This window comes from Rhinopithecus roxellana, chromosome 8 (genome assembly GCF_007565055.1).
Source record: "Rhinopithecus roxellana isolate Shanxi Qingling chromosome 8, ASM756505v1, whole genome shotgun sequence".
In the NCBI taxonomy this organism is placed as follows: domain Eukaryota; kingdom Metazoa; phylum Chordata; class Mammalia; order Primates; family Cercopithecidae; genus Rhinopithecus; species Rhinopithecus roxellana.
Window position 1 is genome coordinate 32506832 of NC_044556.1, and position 18522 is coordinate 32525353.

The 18522-nt window shown below is 49.0% G+C and overlaps 2 protein-coding genes across 2 annotated transcripts in view; both read left to right on the forward strand.

Moving 5' to 3' along the window:
* Positions 1–4976: 4976 nt before the first annotated feature.
* On the forward strand, positions 4977–5477 carry LOC104680330 (40S ribosomal protein S16-like). The gene is made up of 2 exons (XM_030936384.1): positions 4977–5075; positions 5125–5477. Exons 1-2 carry the CDS (start codon positions 4977–4979, stop codon positions 5413–5415), a joined length of 390 nt encoding a protein of 129 aa, XP_030792244.1. The 3' UTR covers positions 5416–5477.
* Positions 5478–7552: 2075 nt separating this feature from the next.
* Positions 7553–18522, forward strand: part of SLC6A17 (solute carrier family 6 member 17) — a 49364-nt gene continuing 38394 nt past the window's right edge. Inside the window, exon 1 of the mRNA XM_010386256.2 lies at positions 7553–7917. The gene's annotated coding sequence lies outside the window, so the exon portion shown is untranslated. The remainder of the gene's footprint in view (positions 7918–18522) is intronic.

Consider the following 18522-nt stretch of genomic DNA (forward strand, 5'->3'; position numbering starts at 1 on the left):
TATCTTCATCTTCATCATCATCATTATCACAGCAGCAGCAGTTTACATATATTGCGTCCTTGTGGTGTGCCAGGCTGCTGTTATAAATGTGTTGCTTGGAAAAATCTCATTTATTAACACCCTGTGAGGGAGGGAACTGTTATTATCTCCATTCCACAAGTGAGGATATGTAGGCCCTGCGACGTCCCAAGCTGCTAATATAGGGTGAGACGATGAACCCTGGCGCCTCCACTCCTGGGTCGAGTTTTTAACCACACCCTCAGTGTGCCATCACACTATGCTGCCCCCTCGTTCCTGCCTCTGAGAGTTGAAGCTTCATGTCTCCTCATTTTCCAACTCAGGATGGCAAACGTGCTTCATTTCTTCTGCTGACTCCAACTGATTGATGACATAATGAGGCCAAGTAGGGTCTCAATGGGAAATCAAACCAAAATGTATTAGGGATGATGGCCATGGGCAAGGAAAGGGAATGAAGGAAACAGAAGTGTCATGGATGTGGGTTAGCCCTGCAGAAGCATGGAGCTCATGTTCCAGGTTCCAGTTTCTACTTCCCCCAGGGAATGACACTGGCATTTGCCTCTTCCTTCAGGTAGAATGCCACCTACCCACACAGATCAGCTTTTTCCTCGGAGGCCACAACAGGATAACCATATCTCAAGGTACCACATAGCCTAGCATTCATTCTACAGATACATTTATACAGTAATGATGGTGGCTGGGGACTTTCTTATCAGCTGTGTTTGAGATTTTGAATGCTAATTTGGTGAGGTTTACTCATCCTCTTTGCTGATCTAACACAATCTAGGAGGATGGGGTTCCTATGATGGCTACGGGAAGAGGCCCCACTTACTGCTTCTAAGCCAGGGGTGAGGGAAGTCACAAAGGTGTGGAGGAGCAGGTGGATAAGTGGTCCCCAATGATCTTGCTACTTCCACACTTATTCAATGATTACATGGCTGTTCTGGTTAGTTACTGCTGCCTAACAAATCCTCCTACAGTGTAGTGGCTTAAAACAACAGTCATTTTTTCTCCGTCATAGTTTCTATGGGTCAGGTGTTTGGGAAGGACTGAGGGGCAGTGGTTTCTGCTTCATGCAGTGTCAGCTGTGAGGCTCGGCTGGAGGCTGGAGGAGCTGCTTCCAAGATAACTCACTCACATGGCTGGCAGGTTGGGGATGGCTGGAGGTCAGGAGCTCAGCCAGGGCTGTGGGCTGAGGGCCTCAGTTTCTCTCCCATGGGCCTCTCCGTAGGCTGCTTGGGCTTTCTCACAGAATGGTAGGTAGATTCCAAGAGCAAGCATACCAAGACAGAGATAATGGAAGCTACTGTGTTCTTATGATCTGTGTCCAGAAATAAACATGATATTAATTATCTTGTTTACATAGTCTCAGAGCGTAGATTCAAAGGGAGGGAATATAGACTTCACTTCTTGAAGACGACACTGTCAAAGAATTTTGAGGCCATGTTTTAAAATATACACAGTGAGGAAACTCTAATAACTGTGCCACCAAAAACAAAGGAGAGGGCGTATCTTAGTATCTGTATGTTTAAGACACTCAGAAACACAAACACGACTTAGGTGAACTGCAACTTGGGTTGATTCCATGTCCTGGGAAAAGGCCAATATGTCCTCCTACATCTTCCTACTTAACATATTTGGGAATAGTATCTTTGAGGCTTATGTAGAAGGAGAGAAACATTAGGAACATCACTTCAATGTCTTTCTTTTCAGGAAAGCAAGCTTGAGTGGATGGGGGATAGCTGGGAAGGAAAGGTTAGCCATACATGTGTCTCTTCTTTCAAGAAGGACCAGTGCTGGGATGAATGGCTTAGGTCATCGTGTTGGACCCACCATGTTTGACAGGGCTGCCCAGTGTGTAAGCTTTGAGTACCTACTATATGTAAGTCATTGTGCTGGGGCTGTATGGCATGAAGCTATGAAGAAGAAAAGGTCCCTCCCCTGTAAGGAATCACACTCTGATTTGAGAGGAAGCCATAGACACGTGAAGGCAGACCTATGTTATAAGGCCCTGAAGGCCAGGATTGAGAACAAGGGCTTTAGACCCAGGATACATCTCACTGTATGACTTGGACAGATTATTTAACCACACTAAGCCTTGATTTCCCCTTTAGTGAAACAGGAATTTGAGTAATATTGACCTTATAATATTACACTGTATAAGTTTATGTATTTCCATATGCCATAGAAAAGGAAGAATTTGTATTCTAGATGCTCAGAGGAAAGCTGGCCACTGAGAGCTGGAGTGTTCAGGAAGATTTCATAGTGGAGGCCTTACTTCCCGTTTCCATCTCAGCCCCTTCCTGTGGTTTCAGGCCCACCTCCCCATGAGTGCTGTCATCGAGGACACCTCTCAGGCTTCATCTTTTTAACTTTGCTGAAGATTTCAACACTGTGAACTAACTTTCCTTCTTACAATTCTCTTTCTTCTGTGATACATGTTATCTTCTCAGCTCTTGACTCTTCTTCTCTGTCTTCTTTCCTGTCCCTTCCTGCCCCTCCTCCCCCTCAGAAATAAGCACTTCCTGCCAAGCCTCTATCCTCATGACTGTCTTCTGCGTACTTCCTTCAGAGGGTCTTGCCTTCCCCCAACCCCTTTATGGTGATGACTTCCAAGTGTGTGTCTCCTGCCCTCTTTCCTGGACTTTCCACCCATATTTCTAACCACATCTTATGTATTCTTTCACCAACTATTTATGGACAGTCCACTGTGTGTTAAAGTTGGGCATGGCCTCTGCCCTGTGAAGCTTCCACATCAACCAAAGAGACTGTCCCTAAGCAACCAGTCATGCCATCAGTACTTAATTACAATTGTGGCAAGGACTAAAAAGGAGGAGAAAAGTCCAACTGGGAGGTTGACCCAGTTCTTCTGCATGGTCAGAAGAGGATCCAGTTCAAGGTGAACTCTATTGGACGAGTGGGCAGGCAGTGAGGGAAGAGGACAAGGGGGACTGAGCAGATCCCTGTCAGAGAGGGCTTATGGGCTAAAGTCTGAGTCAGGAAGGAGTGGGAGGGTGGGAAAAGCTGAGAGAAGGGTGGTGTATTAGGGGGCTACAGGGAAGGCCATCGGGGGAAGGGTGCGAGATGAGGCTAGAGACAGGGAAGGTCCCTGAAAGACATGCTAAAGATGTGGGTGCAACTCTGCAAGCTTGAAAAGGGTGCGATTATATTTGTACTTCTAAAAGATCACTCTTGCTGCTATGTGGAGAGAAGGGAGTAAGACTGGAGTTGGTGTCAAGAGGGGACTGTGAGAGTTCAGGTGAGTGATTATTATGGTTTGGAATAGGCGGTTGGGGGCGGGAGCTGGTGGCAGCAGTATTAAAGAGAAACGCCCAGATCCCAGAGGTATGTAGCAAATAAGATCTCCAGGATTTACTGATAGATTTTATGAAGTGGGGAGTCTCAAGGGTGATTATTGGGGTTTTGTCTGACTCAACTATTCACAGAACCAGGGAGCAAAGGAGGAGGAGTAAGAAGCCAAATGCTGACTGTTCTGCAGGGTAGATCTTTGAATGGTGAGTTCATTTCTTGAACATGTGTAGCTCTGTGGAGCAACTGGAAAGGTGGAGTTGGAGGGTGAGTATGTGGAGCTCAGAAGACTGTCTGGAATGGAGACAGACACGCAGAAGTCATCAGTGTAGGAGATGGTCTAGGAAGGGTACAGAGTGAGAAGAGGTTGGGCTGGGAGATGTCCAATACTTAAAGATCAGCAACGGAAACTGAGGGGTGAGCAGAAAGCTAGGAGGAAAACCTGGGAGTGCAGAGTTCCAGAAAGGGAGGGAAGAGAGTGTCAGAAGGAAGGAGCGGGCATCCATGATAAGCATTACAGAGAAGCCACTAAGATGAGGACTGGAAGATGTCCTGTGGATTTAGTGACACTGGTGACCTTAGTGAGACACTTCTTGGCAGCATGATGGGGCAAAAGTGTGTTAAGCAGTGTGTTGGGGTGAGGAAATGGAGGCAGAGAATGCAGAAGAAATGAGGGATGAGAGCCTAGTGACATTTTTTTTTTTGAGATGGACTCTAGTGACATTTTAAAGGAAGATATTTGCATATGCTCACGAGCTGCTAAAAAGGATCCAGGAGAAAGGGAAAGTTGATGAGACAGACAGGAGAGACTGGATTAACTAATGGGTGGCTGAGGTTCTCAAGAAGGTGTGGGGCCATGGGACCCAGGGGATAGCTGGGGGCTGGTCTAGAGAGAAGGAGAGACTCTCCCTACTGTATCTGGGGAAGAGGGAGAAGAGGGTATGCGCAGATGGAAATGGTTTAATTCTCATTGGAAAACCGAGGGGGCTTCCAAATGAAGTAAGGCAGTTCCTGACACAGCAGGGAAGTATGTGGCATCGGCCGGGGGGCGGCGGGAGGGGGAAGTAGGATGAGTATTTGGGGAGAGTTCTGGTTGGAGCGGCCTTGATCAGAGTGGGGAAGTAAGTTGACAAGAGAATCATACGGAATCCCTTAGGAAGCGTAAGGAGCCCACTTGAAGTTGGTGGCCATGAAGGCAGTCGGAGACTGGGCTGTGGCGTGTTTCTGTCTAGAGAACTTGGCACATAGAAACCAGGTATTAAGTTCTTTCAAGGTTGGGGTTTCACTGGGTGGATGTGATAAAAGGCAGTGAGACAAGGCATCTTCTGGTTGTCACCTTGATATCCCAAGGACATGCCATTTTCAGTATGTCCTAAATCCATTATTTCTTTACCTTATTCCCCAAATCTGCTCCTCTTTCTAAATTCCCCATCTTGGTTAATAACAATACAATCATCTAGTAATACCCCTAATAACAGTTATATATTAAGCACATGGTATCAGATATGATAACAGATATTTTACTATTTTTTTTTTTTTTTTTAGAGATGAGCACTTGCTATGTTGCCCACGCTGGTCTTGAATTCCTGGGCTTAGCTTTTCTGGTTGGAGCGCCGCGCGGTTAGGTTCTCTCTTCCACGCTCGCATCAATGCCGTCCAAGGGCCCGCTGCAGTCGGTGCAGGTCTTCGGACGCAAGAAGACAGCCACAGCTGTGGCGCACTGCAAATGTGGCAATGGTCTCATCAAGGTGAATGGGCGGCCCCTGGAGATGATTGAGCCGCACGCTGCAATACAAGCTGCTGGAGCCAGTTCTGCTTCTCGGCAAGGAGCGATTTGCTGGTGTGGACATCCGTGTCCGTGTGAAGGGTGGTGGTCATGTAGCCCAGATTTATGCTATCCGTCAGTCCATCTCCAAAGCCCTGGTGGCCTATTACCAGAAATATGTGGATGAGGCTTCCAAGAAGGAGATCAAAGACATCCTCATCCAGTATGACCGGACCCTGCTGGTAGCTGATCCCCGTCGCTGCGAGTCCAAAAAGTTTGGAGGCCCTGGTGCCCGTGCTCGCTACCAGAAATCCTACCGATAAGCCCATCATGACTATCAAAATTCTTCTGTGTAATAAACAGTTTTTGAGGGAAAAAAAAAAAAAAAAAAGAATTCCTGGGCTTAAGCAGTCCTCCCAACTTGGCCTCCTAAAGTTCTGGGACTGCAGGTGCAAGCCATCATACCTGGCCAATACCAGATATTTTAGAACAATCATCTCATGATCATCATAACAACCTTATGGGGTACGTATCATTCATTTTACAGACACGGAAACAGAAGTTTGGAGAGGTTATGTCACTAACTGAGGTCTCTAGTAAATGGCAGTCAGGATGAAAACTTAGATCCATGAGCCTCCAAAGTCCTTCCCCCTTCCCATGGCCACACCACCTGTAAGTTCTCTTGCCTTAACACTGCCTGTCTCTGATAGGTTCCTTCCCTCCATCTTCCACACCACGTCAGTTGTCACATTCTATTTGTTCATCTCTGTTCTGTCTCTTGCTACTTCCTGCTATGCCATTCCACCCCATCTGCTTCCCAGGTTGGTTCCACCAGAATGTAAACCCTATAAGGGCAGAGATTATTATCTGTCTCATTTTTTGCTATCTCCTCAGGGCCTGGAACAGTGTAAAGTTACCATTAGGCTCACTAAATAGTTGTTGAAAGCATTTTTTTATCAGGAGATAATTCTCTATGGGTGTCTTGTGTTCCCACAAGTTTTGTGGGCAGGCGCACTGATGGCTTTTTGTTCCCATTATCTTTTGGAGGATGGTTGCATAGCAAACAGCCTCCAATGAGAGCATCTCCCTCGAGCGGAGGGCACTTCTGTTTGCTGTCTAGTATAATAAAGATATGTCTAGGGCAAATGTCGGCCAAGTTTGCTTGCAGCACATTATAAAAGATTGGGGTTTCCTAAACTTGGAGTTCCTCAGTGTGTGTGGTCCAGTCTCATGTCCCTCCCATGGGACTTCAGAGTTAAGGGAAGGTGATCTGAATGTGAAGCTCTTGCAGCCTGCTGTGCCATGAGTAATTAAAGTCCTTTGTGTCTGGCCCAGAGTTTCCTGTCTTCTGCTGGCATCCATGAAACTGGCAGGCTAACTTAGATTGTAAGTGTAAAATCTCAGACCCTTCAGATTTCTTGACAATGCCTCTTACCACCTTTCACTAAGACAGCTGAGACAACCTCCATCTCCCATTCCTCCCAAACACCTGCCTTGAATGCTAAAGGTCCCCTTTGTGTTCCCTAGAGGAGAGGGAATTCATCCAGACTCCCATAACAGCCACCCAAGGCCCTAGCAGGATGGCTCCTGCTTCCCTGTCTAACCTCACCTCTCATCATCCCCACCTCTGCTCCAGTTCAGGCAACCACTACCCCACCCCACGCATACATTTCTACTCTCTTGCATCTATGCCCTTGTCATGCTGTCCACTCCACAGGGGTCATCCTTCTCCCCTTCTGACTGTCCATCCTTTAGGCCAGGATCTTCCAAGAGGCCTACTCAAAAACCAGTCAGAATTTCCCTGTCACTGTCTCCCCACTTTACTCATCTTGTACGGTTCTCCAATCCTTTTGCTTTGTATTGTGAAGACTTGGGTCAACCCACACTGCCTCTCTAGGAGGTTCCATTCCCTCACCTCTGTGATCCTTTCAGCCTCTGCAGCCCCTGGCACACAGTAGGTGCTCAACAGATGAGTGATGTCCTGAAGAGTTGACCTGCACAGGGAACAGCCTTGTGGAATGGTAGGATGGATGGACGGAGGAGTGGAAGGACATCTCAAGGAAAGGGAACAGAAGCACGGAGGTGGAAATGTCCAGGGCAGGGGAAATAACCACATGAATTGAGATTGAGTTCATGAAGGAAGGCGGAAAGAGGTGAGTCTGAAAAGAAGAAAGTGAGGCCCAGGGTCCAGGAGGGCTTTAACCATTGGGACCCCATTCCCCTCCCAGGGCAGAAGCCCTGGCGAGGGCTCCAGGGTCTGCATCTCCTGACGAGTGGCCTCAAGAAGCTAAGCCCCCTGGCAACTCCCTCTCCTGCCCCCCGCCCACCCTCTCCGCCTACGTCGGCCATCAGAACCTCGGTAGCTGCCCGAGAGCCTCGCATTGACGCGGGCCCGCGCGTGAGTCAAGCCTGCGTCACGGCGCCCCGCCGCCAGGGTGGCCTTTCGGAAAGCGAGGGAACAGTGCGCGCAGTGCTCCGCCCAGCTCCGTTCCGCTCCGCAGAGCCGGCGCGGGCAGGGCGCAGGGAGGGCGGCACTCGGCCCCAGTCTTCGCAGCCCCGCGTGCTCTGCCGTGGGACCTGGGTCCCCGCGCCGCTCCCCTGAGCCCCGAGCGCGCGGCGGGCGGGTGCCGGGTTGAGACTGGCGGTGAGACAGGGAGTGAGGAGCGAGCGGAGTCGCGTGCGCCGCCGCGCAGCCCCGGGTCGCCCCAGCCCAGCCGGGGGCCTGTGGCCCAGGGGAGGAGTTGTGCGTCCGCGACCCGTCGGAGACCGCAGCTGCTCGGCCGGAGTGCATGGGCCGAGTCTGCGCGACTACCCACGCGTGACAGGTGAGTCGCTGGCCGCGCCCCACCGGGCTTTACCGGGCCGGCCACTGCAACTTTCCCTGTTCTGGCCCCGCCCCAGCCAGGGAGGGCTGAAAACCAAGGTGCGAGGCGGCGCTGCCCCGGCATCCGCCCGACCCTGCGCTGGTCCCGGGTTCCTCTCGCCGCTCCAGCCGCGGTTGCCTGGCGACGGAGCCCCGAGGCCCGCACTCCTTCGCGCATCGGGGTGCCCAGCGGCGCACGCACGGCTTGGACACCAGGCTTCAGCTTCTGGTGCTCAGAAGGGCCCAAGAACTCCGGAGGAAATGGGCTGACCTGCGGAGGCAACCGCCCGCGGAGAACCGGGAGGGGGCCTGCCCAGTCCATCCACGGCTTGAAACTGCGCGCCCTGGGCGCAATTCCATTGGGAGCCTCCTTCGCAGCTGGAGACCCCCAGCCCCAGCCGCTCGGCCTCAGGCCTGTGACCTTGACAGTAACATTGGCAGGCGAAGCAGAACTCTCACGTCCGAGATGAATATTTAATTATCAGTCCTGGGTCTGGTCCTCGCTGGATTCGGAGCTAGCAGAGAGCCCTTCCTCCCTCGTGGGAAGCGCATCTGGGGAACGGAATGGCTGAGACAGGGAACGTGCGTGGGGTGCCCATCTGGAGTGGGCGCCGTCCTGGCCGGGCGAGAGGCCTCTGCTACATTTGTGCCTGTGTCCGGTGTTCTGAAGCGATGCTGAATGCTCGCAGTACTACAGGGAGGGCCGCTCCCCCAGGGGCGCGGCCGCCTTGGAAAGAAGCGTGATGTTTCCTTTTAAGGCCCAGACAGCCCTGTCAGAAATCAAGTTCAGAAATCCCAAGGCCATTCACCTTACAGGACCTAGGTCCTGTCAAGTTGGCTTTAGAAAATATTTTTTGATCCCATTCCTCTCTCCTTTTTTTTTTTTTTGTTTTGTTTTTCCCAGAAATACTTTAACAGGCGTTTTGGATTAGGAGATTTCTAACCAGAGCTACCTTTGGGGCAATTCAGCTGTAAACTTGAGGCAGGTGGGGGTGGGTTGGGGAGACAGGGAAGTGTTAATGAGAAAGAAGATTCTTTTCCAGGCATTGTCTTTGTTAACGGGAACTTCAGGAACAAAGACAATCCTGTAATGGCTCCAAAAAAATTCAACCAAAAGTTTAGTTAGCGCCTGTTAAGGCCTTGCTGGACACACTCACTTATGTCTGGAGAACAAGGTCAGAATGTGTTGAGGTTTACAGTGGGGAGTTCTTGTGTCTCGTTCTGTGCTTACATTATCCCATGGCTCTGTGAGGCAGACCCATCACCTGGGCAGGAAGAGCTTTGAGGTCACACCTGGTTGTCCTTGGCCATGGCTCATCCACAGGGACCATCAGAGGCTTTAGCTCCACTGCCGGATTTTTCTCTAATGGAACATCTGTGGCTAAGTAGGTGGTTGAGTTTCAGCGAATCTCTGCAGCTCAGCCTGGAGGGTGACTCAGTGCAGGAGGCAAATCATGCCCACTAGCTCTGATTGGAGTGAGTTTGTTTGGCCTGAGTCACACACAGAGTCGTGTGTCAGCTGTTTGTGAGTTGAATGGAGTTCTTTAGCAGGACTCGTGAGCAGGAATGACCTGAGCCCAAGTGTTTTGGGCAGAGGTGGGCAAGTCCTCTGAGGGAGCTAAGCACAGCTCTGGCTGCTGAGCAAGGGTCCTGGAGCTCTGACTCCATGGGAAGGTGAGCAGGGCCAGGCTGGTCTGGGCAGGGAGATGGGGAGAGGTGAAGGGAGGGTGAGGAAAGGCTCTGTGATTGAGGTCAAAACTGGGCCCAGTGTTCTGCCATGTGCCGGTGGGGTGACCTTGGGCAAGTCACTTTACCTCGGGAGTCTCAGTTTCCTCAGTTGTAAAACAGGGATGCCTATGATATTATTTCTGCCGGCCGGCTTATTTTGAGCCAGGTGCTAGACACAGCATGTGCTCATTAGATGTTACTTCCCCATCCCTTCCCTTACGGGCCTTAACCAGAGGCAGTTCTTTCTCATTGCCCCTGCTCCATCATGAAAGGGGATGTGGGGAGACATGAAGGTTCCGTGCTTCTCATGTGATTAAGAAGGACCCAGAAGGCCGGGCGCGGTGGCTCAAGCCTGTAATCCCAGCACTTTGGGAGGCCGAGGCGGGCGGATCACGAGGTCAGGAGATCGAGACCATCCTGGCTAACACGGTGAAACCCCGTCTCTACTAAAAATACAAAAAATTAGCCGGGCGTGGTGGTGCGCGCCTGTAGTCCCAGCTACTTGGAGGCTGAGGCAGGAGAATGGCGTCAACCTGGGAGGCGGAGCTTGCAGTGAGCCAAGATCGCGCCACTGCACTCCAACCTGGGTAACACAGCGAGACTCCGTCTCAAATAGACTTGTTTCCAACCCTCAAGTCTCCCCATGAGACCCTAAATTGGGAAGCCTGATTAAGAGCAGGATTAGTGTTGGGGTAGGGGTGGCGTTCAGCTGTGCTGGGTCTGCTGGCTGCTCTTGGCCACCTGCAACAGCTCTCGGGTGACTCCAGCACAGACCTTGACTCCTTGGGGTTGTTTCTGACTGGCCTGGTCCCAAGCTGCCGCACCTGCTGGGTGGACTTCAGGGGTCATTTCTCTTTGTTCAGGTCTTGCCATCCTCCTCCTCACCCATTATATCCATAAAGAATTGAAAGTTACAAGAGAACTGTTCAGGAGAGCTGAGGCTGGCCTCTCCTGGAGAGGAAAGTGAGGTGTGTGACTCCTGTTTTCCTGAAGGACCCTGAGTCCCTAGTTTTCTCTGTCTGTAAAATGTCCAGATTTGGTGCTGAGCTAAGATGTGTGTGCCTTAAGAGTGAAGGAAATAAGGGGATTCCCACTGCAGCAAGAAAGAAGCCATGCTGGCTCAGGGGACTCCAATCTGCTACTGGAAATGTGTGTGTGTCTGTGCACGCGCGTGCGCGTGCATTGCATTCACCATTCATTCTGGAGCCAATGCCCTCCCCATTGGATCCAGGAGCAAATTCCAAGGATGACAGAAACAGAGATGAGAAGATTCCAGAGAAGCAGGTTCCTTCTGCCTGTATACCCTCCCTTCCTTTATACTCCTTTTCTGTCCAGGTTTGCTGCAGCAGGACAATTCATCATTAATCCCTTTAAAGCTGCTAAGATAAGCAGCGGAATAGTTTGAAGGGAAGATGGATTTAAGCTTTTTTGCTAGAACTAGCTCTGAGTTATCACTCGCTCCCAGGCTGAGCTACAAGAAGTCCTCACAGCCAAACATCTGGAGCACCAGGATGGGGGAAAAAACAACCTGTCACCTCAGCCCCTGTGTTTCCCTTCCCTGACATGTTGCTGGCTGCCAGAGGTCAGAAGCACAGTGCCATAGGTAGAACTGATTGCTAGAGCACTATCCCAAACTCAAGTGGGGCAGTGATCTGTGAGGAAATGCCTACTTTGCATGCTTTTAGGAGGGGCGAGTGCAGTTCTGGATTCCAGTAGCTCACACTGTGCTTGGCACAAATTGATAATATCCAGTTGCTTATTGAGGCTTCTGTGCTGTGCTAAGTGCTTTATTCCCAGACCATCTCATTTAATCTTCACTACAATCCCAGGAGACAGATATTGCTATCTCCAGTTTACAGATGGTAAAATTTAAGGTTCAGAGAGGTTAAATGATTTGTTCAAGGTCACACAGGTAATGAGTGGCAACCAAAGAATTGGAACTCTATCAGTCCAAACTTCATGTTCCTAACCTCTATGTGATACTTTTCCATAATACATTCTTAATAGATGCTGACAACCTAGGCATTTGCCCAAACAAGATTGTCTAGAGCTGTAGGTCCAGTTTTTTTTTTAAGTTAGTGCCCCGGGAAAAGGGGAAATGGGCCTGTACTCATTGGAAATTGGTGGAAAACTAACATAACCAAATGTCCAAGGTTTGGGGAATATGGTATTTGGCTCCAGGTGGGTTGAAATCCAGAAAAAGATCCCAGGCTCCATCTTGGTGCTTTCTTGTCCTTTCCCTGCCCTTCTCTTCCTGACCTCTACTGCCCTTGACCTCATTCCCTTAACATTTGTCCAAGCTAGGGATTCGTGTGTAGACCAGTGAGAGGAGTCAGAGCCAGATGGATGTTGCCCTGAGAATTTCTGCATGTGCAGAATCAAGGACGGCCACTTGCTGATGGGAGCTTGGTGGATCAGGTGTCTCTGCTGGAGAGTGTATGCCAGGGATTTGTAGCCATTTCTGGTGAGGCCCCAGACCCCAGAGAAAAACTGCGAACACTTCAAGGTTATTACAGCAGCTGCTGGCAGGGCTGCTTGGGGAGATGCCACTTGCTTCTTCCTGGTCTTGTCCCATGGAGAGCCCACTTTCTCCTCACTCCAAAACTCTGCCATGCATGTCCGTGGCCGTTCTGGGAAACATGGCACCTGATTCCTCCAGTTTCTCTGTCTCTTCTCTTTCTCTGAAAAATCGCCATCTCCAGAACAGGTCCATGCTGTCCTAGCCTGCCCATCATCTCCAAACCACCTGAGATCTCAGTGGGGAAGTTCCTGCAGGTGAATAACTGAATGTAAGTATTAATGTTCCTCACTGGCAGTGGACGAAGAGGACTTTCCAGAAACCCTTGCTTCATAGGCAGCCATTTTGTGGAGATAAGTCCTTTGATAATTCTCATTCTTTTCCTCCTCCTCCCGTGAGTGATTCTTAAAACATTGCTCATTTATGGGCAAATCCAGTTTTTTTTTTTAAATATATAGTTAAACATTCAATATGTACAGAAAATTAACATGTGAGAACATAAGCTCCGATGCAATATGAATTACTGTATACACTTATTCTCATGTTCAGAACCAGGTGTGTTTTGTTAGAGAATAATTCTGGGTCAGGTGAGTCCTAGGCTACCTGAGTCCCCAACTAGGGAGTTGAGGCACAAAGCCCTGTCCATTCTGTGTCCTCTTGTGGAGTGGGAGTGAGGCACATATAGAGTCAGGGGAGTGAGTACACCAGCTCACAGCTCATTAGCTGCAGTTGTCCCACTGAGCTGCCACTCTGCCTTCCTGAGCCTACCTAGCAGTTTATTTGAAGATAACAAGTTGCCTGTCACTCTACGCCATCGTTTCTATTTACTGGTTTAATTAGAATTTCTGCTGGATTCTGCGTACCACTAATTTACCACCTTCTATTTTGCTTACAAATGGAATTCACTGGTCCACACCCCAAAATTCTGCTGGTTACATTTTTCTTTAATTACAAGATTCCTAGGTTCCTGAGGCTTTAAATCCCACACCAGCTCTAAATGGAGCAGAAGCAATGTTTGCTGAAACTACCTTGCAAGAGGAATGAATAGTCACTCCATAGGGTGGTTAAAGAATGTACTGTCAAGTGAGTATTCATTGAGGACATGGGTCTGCCTTCCTTTGCCCAGATCTAAAGGAAGAAGAGCAGATGTTCTGTACTGTGTGCGCAACCTGGGGCTGGCTCTCAGAAATGACCGGGTGGGCGCTGTCCATGGTCCTGCCACACCACGGGGGCCATCTGCCTGCTAGTAATTTGGGACTCCAAAGAACAGCTGGAAGGAATCTCCTTGACCAGTTCCCCAAATTGCTTTATATTGTGAGTTTTGGAAGAGAACTCGGTCAAGTGAGGAAGATCCTGATCTCTGGGAGAAATGGTGGTAGATGGGTTCAGTCCACAGGTTGACTTCCTGAACGTATCATTTTGCAAGGCTGCATGGAGCACTGCAGAACTTCCCAACCAGTGCTACAGATGGGTAACATGTGGCCCAGAAATAATGATGCCCTCATTCCTTGGAGTAGCTTGGGATGGCCTAGCATGGTGGTGTCCCCTCCATGTACCCCAGTGTGCCATGCTAGTGTTATTTTCTGTGTCATGACATGCAAAAGATCGGAACATACCAGTATGTCAGAAAGAAAATAGCTACAGTTTGGTAGATGACAGTCTGAATCCCTGCTCTTCTATTGTATGGCTGGGTAATCTTGTACGTGATAGAGGCTTCTTTGTCTTGAAGATAAGAATTGTATTTTATCTCAAGTTGTTGTGAGGATAAATAACATATGTAAGCACAGTGGGTCACCTGTGGCTTGTCCCAGTAGGACACTTTTCTGCCCAACACTCTACAAAGCTGCACTGAAGGCTGGTAAGGAAAGAGACATAAACCCTTCTCATTTTCAGGAAAGAGACATCATGCTGGGACTGTAATTAAGGGTTTCTGATCACTATTCCTTCAAGAGCTCTTCAGCAGTCCGTTTGGTAACTCAGGTAATTGGACACCCTTGGTTCCCTCTGTCTCTTTCTGAGACAACAGAAAATAGTGGTTTTAAGACAATCCAGGTCAGATGATTTTTGGCAGATGCCGTGAGGAGTCATCTGTCCCCATGGTGGTCCCCCCATGAATGAGGAAAGAAGGGAATGAGGCTTTCATTAGTTGTTCCTGGACTTTTATATGCATATCTGGTCTTTAAAATTTTTCTTTTTCCAAACTGGTATACTCTCATGGGTCCTTTATCTGTCTGAGACCTGGTGTGCCCTTCAGCACCTCAGGTCCTCAGTTTCCCTTTCTCTTCAAAACTCAAGTCTCATCAACAGCCTGATACACATCACCAATATTGCTTACCTACCCTCCCTGTTTCTTCACTTGTCCTACCAGCAGCCATTGATCCCTATAAAAATAGGTCAGGCGAGGCACGTTGGTTCATACCTGTAATCACAGCACTTTGGGAGGCCGAGGTGGGTAAATCACGAGGTCAGGAGATCCAGACCATCATTGCCAACATGGTGAAACCCCGTCTCTATTAAAAATACAAAAATTAGCCAGGTGTGGTAGCCTGTGTCTGTAATCCCAGCTATTCAGGAGGCTGAGGCAGGAGAATTGCTTGAACCCGGGAGGCGGAGGTTGCAGTGAGCTGAGATTGCGCCACTGCACTCCAGCCTGGGCAACAGAGCAAGGCTCCATCTAAAAAAAAAATAAATAAATAAAAATAAAAATAGTCAGGTCACATTACTCCCCTGCTTGAAAACCTCCAATAGCTTCCTATTAGCCTTGAAAGAAAACCCTAACTCCTTTCCATGCTCCATGAGTCCTGCCTGCTCTGAACACTCACTGTCTTCCTAGCCCAGCACCTCCCACTCTTCTGTTGTTCAGGGTGCTGTAGGCACATGGCCGTCTGTCTGTTCCTTGTACTCACCAGGCATTCAGGTCCTGCCCCAGGGCATTTGCACTTTCTGTTCCCTCTGCTCTGAATGCTTTCCCAGGACATCCACATGGCTCACTCTCTCACTCTGTTCAAGTCTTTATGTCACCTTATCGGAGCATGCTTCCTTCGCCCTATCTCTGTTGCAGCATTCCTGCTATGCTGCACCCCCTCATACTCTATACTGTATATGCTTATTTGATATACTTATATATACTATCAGATATAGTGTATGTTTTTATGTACACTATAAATTATATATTTGTCTGATTTCTATTTGTCCCTCTGCACTAGAATATAAATCCCATGGGGCAGGGACATTATTTGCTCTGTTCTCTGTTGCACGAGAACAGGGCCTAGCACGTAATGTTCAGCAAATATTTGTTGAAAGAAGTAAAGGAAAAGAAGAAGGGAAAGAGATTTAAAAAACAGCAAGAGGAATATTTTAAAATCCCATATTTTAGCAGTACCTCTAGTTTATAGGAGTTGCTGGGCTCTATTCTCCTTCCAGGCCAAAAGGCGAGTAGAAGTCGGAGAACTGAGCCCCAGCATCCCTTGTCAGCCCACTGTGTCCTTGGGCTCACACGTGCATGTCTCACCCAGCTCCAGGGCATTGTGGTATGTGGGTGAGTATGCCTTGATTCCTGGCTAAGCCCATTTCCCACATGTTCTCACGTGAAGGTGGTAGCTGGCACTGGTTGATGGCATGCCCCTGAGGGCCTGGCCTGAGTTGAGCACAACTCTTGTGTTACCTCATTTTATACTCATGACAACCCCACAAGGTGTAGCATCCTTCATTCCTATCTCTTCGGGTCCAGAAAGTAAAGCCAAGAGGGATTATGTACTTTCCCAAAGACTAACATCTCATAAATGGCAGAGCAGGACTTTAGGTTTTCCTGGCTCTGAAACCCATGATAGCATTGAGGTTGAGAGTCAGGCTCCAGGGTCAGTCTGTCAGTGCAGATCCAGGGGCTTTGGATGACTTGCCTTACTTCATCAATTCCAAAATGCATATAATGCATATTTTTGCACATTACCACATCGTAAAATCAGGACATGACATGCAATCAATAGCTGTTTCAACATGGCTGTGGGTCTATGACAGCTCACCCTAGTTGGGTAGAAACCTTCGATGGATCCTTTCTGGTAAGTTCAAGAAAGTGCTAGCATCACAGGATCCTAGATTCAATGAAATATAGGTAATTATCCCTCTGAGCTTCCATATCTTCATTCGTAAAATGGGAATAACAGTGGTATCTACCTGATATAATTACTGGCAGGATTAAAGGAGCTAATATCTGTTTGGTGCTCAGCATGGTGGTTGCCACAGAGATGGGACTCAAGAATTATGGCCTATGTGCTGTGTTATCATTGTTATTATTACTACACCCCACTCTGCCTTCAGAAGTTCCCCCAGTGGATCCCTCAGCACCTGAATTCCAGTAAAGAGAGAATGCATGGGTTGGCAGGGGGTAGGTCCTGGGGCTGCCCTTGTTTACATGCACACAGAGCATGTGTTCTCCCACGTGAGATGGTAAAATGGAACCACAAGATCTGTTTGCACTGGCCACACCCACATTTTTCAGTGCCAGTTCCTCCCCCTCTGGACCATCTGCCCCCTTTCCTGCTTCCCTTCCTTCTTGACTAAGAAAACAAGATATCAACTGAAGAGAACAGACTCGGCAAATGCAACAGGAAGGTAAGAAAGGGCTGCAGAAGGTGCCATTGGCTCCTCAGCTAGATTTCTTGTTTGGAATGGTCCCACAAGTCCAAGCCATGCTGTGCCCACCCAAAGATGATTTCCCTGAGGTGAGGATGGATTCTGTCTATAAAGTAGGGAAGGTACAGCACAAAGACTGGCTCTTTTGAAAGTGGCAAAAAGTCACAAAGGGATGGCCAGGTTTCTTAGTGTATCCTGGCTTTCAAACTGTCACGTGGGGCATCCTTGGGGCATGATATGGTCTTGGCATCAGAATATCGCATCAGGAAATGGAAAAAACTGGAAGCTGGAAAAACACATCAGACTCCAGAAACTTTGGGGAGTTCAAAAATGGATCAATTCGTTTATGCACTCATTCAATTCAATAATGTCATACTTATCATGCTCATATTATAATAAGATACCAGAATTTGGCCTTGCAGATGCGAAGATGGTGTCAATTGAGGTATGAAATGGAAGACCAAAACACAAACCCAACAAATCTGTGAAATGGAGTAAAAAAAATCCCCACTCTGTTCATTTGACTATTCAGTGAGCTTTTGTTTCTCTTTCTCCTTCCATCCATGTGGTAGCCAGATGCAGCTGGGAGGTAAGCAGGCAAGCGCCGCTCCTTATTTTACAGACGGCTTCCAAGTCCTGGGGCTCTCCCCATGTGTGCCACAGGGATGCACCGCATTAGAGTCCCCCTGGCTGGGACATGCAGACTTCCGGTAGATTCATATGTCTCTCTAGTCACTGCTGTTAGTGTTTTACCCTACCTCTTTGTTTCAAAGGTGAGGCAGTAGTAAGATTTCTACATGAGAAGCAGGTTGTTCTGAGAGGATTGGAAGGCAGGGACGCTGGAACACCTGTAAATACCATGTTGTGCCCACAGATAATCTGTGTGTGTGAGGCACTGGGTGGGTAGGAGCAGTGAAGGGTGGGCACAAAGCTGAATGCACCTTCGATCCTGCCTCAAGGAGCTTGCTGTTTAGAAAAGGGATCAGGCATAATGACAACTGGTTGTACCAGACAGCCAAATAGTAAAATAGTGTCAGAGTGTTACGAGGAGTGTGCTGAGAAGGGCAGAGCGTTAATGCTCACTCACAGACTCGCAGGAGCTGTCATAAAGGCGAGGGGACCTAGAAGGCTTCAGCTGTCGGGATGGGAAGTGGTTAGTCTAGAATGAGTGGTGAGTGGGCTGGGAGGAAGTGGAAGCTGAGGCCCAGGAGATAGAACGGGCCCAAATGCCTTGGAAAGGGCCTTGGGCTCCCTTCAGTAGGCAGTGGGAGTGGGGTGGCATGGCATTTCCAGAAGATGTCACCGAAGGCAATGTGTAGGATGCTGGTAGGGAAAGTGAGCTGGGAGCCTGCTGCAGGCATCTAGCCAGAGAGCAGGCTTGAACTAGAGCAGGGGGTTGGGAAGAGGACAGAGCTGAACACACTGACAGGACTTGTGACCTGGGTGGGGGTGGAGGAAAGAGAGGTCAAGAAGGGTGTGTGGTCCCTGCCTGTGTCCTGGGCCAGAACATCCAGGGGCAGAAGCCTCCAAGTCAAGGCCAGGCTCTGTCAGGAGCAGTTTGCCCCAGGTGACTGTCAGAGGTTTTAATAAAACAGTTAAAAATAATTTGTGTCTCTGATAACAGTCCGGCCTGTTTTGGGCTCAGTAAAAGCTCAGAGGCTCTGAGGTAATTAGGAGAACAGTTTGGGC